Genomic DNA, 6016 nt, shown 5'->3' on the forward strand with positions numbered 1-6016 from the left:
CAACCACGTAGTTAGAGGACTTTCTGGTGGTTCTTTTTGTTCTTATCAAAATCTGCCTACTGTCTTCACGTGTAAATAAAAAATTAATAGAAAGAAGTAACAATACAAACATTGTAAATGATTGTGATGGGAGGGGAAACATTGAGGATTTGCTTTGAAACAGGAGTTTTGATGGTCATAAGTGAATCTGGCAATGGTGGGCGCGGTTTTTCAATAGCCTTAGGGCAGGGTGAGGAAGAATCTTCTTGATGGACTTTCAGGAGGCTAGCGAGGATGGGATTTTCGATGTGATAAAAAAATGTTATTTGTACTTGACCTAATTTATAATATCTTCGCCAATAAAATATTTTCGAACGTGGTGTCAACCGTACCATGGGATTGATTGTGGGTATTTAAAGAGCGAGAAAAAAATGTCTGTATTCAATTCGTTTGTCTGGATTCGAATGCGAACAACAATCATGATTGGATTCGTAAGTACTTTTTATATCGTTTAACATTGTATCGTCATTATTTAAAATAAGATGTGTAAAAATGTTGCAGTTTTAATTTTTAAAGTTAGCCCAATTTAAAAACTATTATTAAAATTATAAATTTTTTAAATTATTGTAAATTTATTAATTTTGAAAATTATGTATTTTTAATTTTGAAAATTATAATATTTAAAAAAAAATTAAAAATGATATTTGTATTTTACCTAATTAATACTATCTTCACTAATAAAATATTTTCGAACTTGATATTATCCGTACCATAAATATGTTTAAAAAAATGAAGAAAAAAAAGTCTGCATTCTAATCGTTGATTCGGATTGTTTGATTTGATTTGTTTGCAATAAACAAACCTAATTTGACTCGCAAGTACCTTCACAAAATTATTTAAATTTTATGAAATTTGAATTTAATATAAAAATTAATTATATTTAATTTTAATTTTTATAAATTATAACAATTTTAATAAATTTAAAAAATTTTATAAATTTGATACTTTCAAAAACTTTTACGATTTTATTAATTTTGAAAATTATTTTAATTTTAAAAATTATGTTATTAAAAAATCAAAACTTACTTCGTTGGTTTAACTTATATATATTTTTAATTTTGAAAATTATAATATTTAAAAAAATTTTAAAATGATATTTGTATTTTACCTAATTAATACTATATTCACTAATAAAATATTTTCGAACTTGATGTTATCCGTACCTTAAATATGTTTAAAACAAAAGAAAAAAAAAGTCTGCATTCTAATCGTTGATTCGGATTTGTTTGCAATAAACAAACATAATTTGACTTGTAAGCACCTTCACAAAATTATTTAAATTTTCTCATTTAATTAATTTTGAATTTCATAAAATTTGAATTTAATATAAAAATTAATTATATTTAATTCTAATTTTTATAAACTATAATAATATTAATAAATTAAAAAAATATTATAACTTTAATAATTTCAAAAACTTTTACAATTTCATTAATTTCAAAAATTATTTTAATTTTAAAAATTATTTTAATTTAAAAAATTATTTTAATTTTAAAAATTATTATGCTATTAAAAATTCAAAACTTACTTCGTTGGTTTAATTTAAAAAAATTAATATAAGCAGCAAAACATTGAGAAATTGAAAATTGTAAATTTGATTGAAGATAATATTAACATAAAGTATTTTTTGAAATCATTGAAAAAATGTGATGAATTATAATCTGAAAGTATGCATAAATGAGAAATATTATTATTTCTTTGCTAATACATTTAAATCAAGTAAATTGTGATAAATATAATAATAATAGTTTATAAATTGCAACTAGACTCAAATGTCGCTTTAATTAAAATTCAGTTTGTGAATTTTTTTCGTAGCTTCTGTTATCTTAAATAGTTTTATTATTTAGCATTCTCACGCTATTTAATTTCCTTATAAAGAGATTGGTGTAAATATACTATGAATTGAAATTAGTAAACTGAAACTTTTAAATACAATAAATTAAATGAAGTTTTAATAATTTTGAAAAATATTTCAAATATGAATGATAAATAATAAACGAAAAAGGGATTTAAATAACTACATAATACCTCAAAAAGCTTAATCTTAACCTTTAACGTGTAAAAAAATTCTTCTTTGACTTCTAATTTGATGCGATAAAAATAAGTTATTTAGTATTAGTGTTAATTAAGCTAATGATCCCGATAATTACAAAATATAATAATGAAACCAATGAACTTTTAATAATGAAACTTTTTTTGTTTTTCTTAATATCTGATTAGAAATATATGGTCAAATTTTAGACTTGTTCTGGTGAAAGATGTCAATTACAATGACAGACAATTAGGATAATTACCTGGATAATTACAAAATGTGAAAATTAAACTAATTTAGTTTTTCTATTTCATAAAGAACACATGTTCCAAATTTTAGCTTTCTAACTTAACTTAATGAGAAGTGGAAGTATTAAAAATGAATGAATAAGGACTTTACCTTTTATATTTACAGACTAGAAACATTAGTAACACCACTCGACTAACGAAAATTTATTTGTGAAAACTAGCAACTTTTCAGCTGATTTCGGGGTGAAATGACCTCCTGAATCTGAATATGATCATCTTTCTCCTCAGAACTTATTGTTTTCTTATTTTATTTTTTAAGGATTTCTTATGGGAGTTTTCTAGCTATTCGATAGTTTTATAGCCATAAGTTTGATTTGAAGGGAAGATTATTTTAATCGTTAAACTTTTTCTGATGGCATAGAGAGAGGAAAAGTTTTAAAATATAAATAGCTATAGGAACGAGGAATATTCTATGGGGATTTGGGCCTCAAATTGTGAAAAAAGAAATAGATAAGTGATCGTTTCTTCCATTTTTCTGGTGGTGAGTGGGAGAGTCAGAAAGCCCTTGTACAATTTCTTGTTAAAGTTTTAGGACCTCTCCTACTCATCTGCTTTTGGTCAGAATTGTGGAAAAATATTTTTAGTATTTAGGGGTGTTAGGGAGATTTAAGCTTTAATTTGCTGGCAATAAGTGAAATAATTACCAAAATAATAATAATAAAATTTTTTTCATTTTTTTAAAAATTTTCAGTGGTTAATCTATCTAAAATCTATCTCCTCGCTGCTATCACTGCTCACGTTTAGAATTTTTCACCTTTCTAGCACCACAGCAGAAAACGATTAGGATAATCCTTTCCCCTCTCTCTTTAACAAATTCATGGCCATAAAATTATCTAAAAATGATAAAAAGTACAAAAATGATAAAATGCACAGTATTCCTCAGTTCATTTATGATAAAAATCAGTAAGAATTAGTTTCATGCACAGCAAAGTAATTTGAAAATTTAGGAAATCATCATTTTTTTATTTAGATTATTAATTAGAATTTAAAAAAATATTAATTAGAATAACAAAATTAGAGTGTGAAAACTTATTTGTTTAAAAAGTTGGATGAAAATGATTATGCAATAATTATTACTAGTTTTTACTGTCAGATTTCTAAACATTCAGATAATTATGTATTACTATTAGACATTCATATTCAGATAATTATTGCTATTAGATTCAGAAAATTACTACTATTAGATTCAGATAGTTATTATTATTTGACTATTAGGCTTTTATATTCGGATAATTATTACAATTATATTTCTTATCATTCAAATAGTTATTACTATTTGTATCCAATATTACGCGTGTTTCCTCCTACGAGTAAACCGTACTCTTTTTCAAATTATTTATTTCAACAGTATCAACTTATTATAAATTTATTTGTATTCCATTTGCTAAAAAAATACTAACAATGGAATCTACTATTATTTTGTAGGTAGCCGCACTACTCTTTGCAGCAATTGCAGTGGCAACACCGATGGGAGACACTGCTGTATTTGGAATACGCACCGCACCTCTTAAATATGCTTATCCTGTAGCACCAGTAGCATTTGCAACCCCAGCAAAGGGTGCTGAATATTCAGATGAATCTGGTCCTGCACCAAATGCCGAAGCATCCGCTTATTCTGCAGAAGCACCAAATGAAAATCCATCTGTCAAAGAATATGCCCCTCAAGACGCTCAGCAGAGTATTGATGACTCCAAACTTGACACATATTCTACCGATCTAAATGAAGAAGCTCCTGCTGCCCCTGAAGAACCAAACAGAAATGAACCAGCAGCTCCTTCATCGGCCGTATCATACGCATCTGATGAAAAAGAAATTACTCAGCAAGAAATTGCTGCTGATACTCAATCTGATGATTCGCCTAATATTAAAGGATATTCATACGGCTCTCAAGTTTCACATGCTGCAGTAGCCCCAGCTCCTGAATTGAGACGTTATGCTTATTCATCTGAAGTCCACCATTCAGCCCCAGCATTCCCAGTAGCTCCTGCTCCAATCGCTGTAGCAGCACCCGCAGTTAAGGGCTATGCTTATTCTTCAGAAGTTCATCGCGCTGCTCCAGTAGTCCCCGCACCACTGAAAGGTTATGCCTATTCTTCTGAGGTACATCATTCAGCCCCGACATTTGCAGTAGCAGCTGCTCCAGCTCCAATTGCGGTACCAGCTCCTTCCAAGGGCTATGCTTACTCCTCTGAAGTTCACCATGCTGCTCCAATACCAGCCGCTGTTGCAGTACCAGCTCCTGCAATTAAAGGATATGCTTATTCTTCCGAAGTTCATCACGCAGCTCAACCAGCAGTTGCAGTTGCCGCACCAATTCCTTCTGTGAAAGGTTACGCCTATTCTTCCGAGGTTCATCACTCAGCCCCAGCATATGCTGCTGTACCAGCTGCACCAGTAAAAGGATTTGCTTATTCATCTGATGTTCACCATTCAGCACCAGTAGCCGCTATCGCCACAGCACCCGCAGCTGTAGCTATTCCAGCACCAGTCCATAATTACTATGCATCTCCAGCTGTTGCTGTAGCTGCCCCGGCTGTTAAAGGATATGCTTATTCTTCTGAAATTCATCACGGGGCCCCCGCAGTTGCAGTACCAGCACCAGCTCTTACAGTGGCAGCTCCAGCAGCTAAAGGTTATGCATATTCATCTGAAATTCATCACGGAGCCCCAGCAGTTGCAGTAGCAGCCCCTGCTGTCAAAGGCTATGCGTATTCATCTGAAATTCATCACGGAGCCCCCGCAGTTGCAGTACCAGCTCTTGCAGTAGCAGCTCCAGCAGCTAAAGGTTATGCATATTCATCTGAAATTCATCACGGAGCCCCAGCAGTTGCAGTAGCAGCCCCTGCTGTCAAAGGCTATGCGTATTCCTCCGAAGTTCATCACGCAGCTCCAGTAGTAGCAGCTCCTAGAGTTTTTGCAGCCGCTGCCCCATCACTCAAAGGACATGCCTATGCCACAGAAATTAGACACGGAGCTCCATCTTTATCTTATGCGTCTGAAATTGTGCATGCACCAAACCATTATAAAGGTAGCCGCTTTGTTAGTCATTATTAAAGAAACAAGTATTGGTGCTTTAAATTATTTTGTTTACATCATCGCTATGAATGAGAGCCAAAGATATATGATGAATAAATGCAAGTAATTCACAATTTCTAACTGCTTATATGCTGTATATTTCAGTTTTACATAATTTAGATTATAAGAATTTCATTATTTCAAATACAGTAGTAAAACTGAATAGATAAAATTCTTTATAAGAACATGGAAAGTGAAAAATAAAAATATTTTTTTTAAAAAAATTTAGTCCTTTACTTTAACCCAGTTTATAAAAACGTATCATTTCAAAAAATAAATAAGATAAATGAATAAATAAAAGGAAAATCCGTATACATTCTAGTAATTGCATATATATTTGAAATGTACATAAAAATATTCTAATTATTTTTAAATATTTTATGATTTATTGAAAATATTAGAAATCAAAAAACTTGGAAGAACGCTATACATTTTATTCAATGCGACAATCTGAAACTTGCATTAACTAGCACTCTGACGAAAAATTATTGACGAAATTTCGAATTATGCAATTAAATAAAATAACTTTTACAAAAATAGATTAAAAAAGTTATGAGTTTTA

The 6016-nt window shown here is 30.1% G+C and overlaps 1 protein-coding gene across 1 annotated transcript; it reads left to right on the plus strand.

Moving 5' to 3' along the window:
* The first annotated feature begins 221 nt into the window (after window positions 1–221).
* On the plus strand, window positions 222–5678 carry LOC107454646 (uncharacterized). The gene is made up of 2 exons (XM_043038715.2): window positions 222–470; window positions 3805–5678. Exons 1-2 carry the CDS (start codon window positions 411–413, stop codon window positions 5431–5433), a joined length of 1689 nt encoding a protein of 562 aa, XP_042894649.1. The 5' UTR covers window positions 222–410; the 3' UTR covers window positions 5434–5678.
* The last annotated feature ends 338 nt before the right edge of the window (window positions 5679–6016 follow it).

The sequence above is a fragment of the Parasteatoda tepidariorum genome, chromosome 2 (genome assembly GCF_982258835.1).
Source record: "Parasteatoda tepidariorum strain Cologne lab strain chromosome 2, Ptep-v5.0, whole genome shotgun sequence".
Taxonomy (NCBI): Eukaryota; Metazoa; Arthropoda; class Arachnida; order Araneae; family Theridiidae; genus Parasteatoda; species Parasteatoda tepidariorum.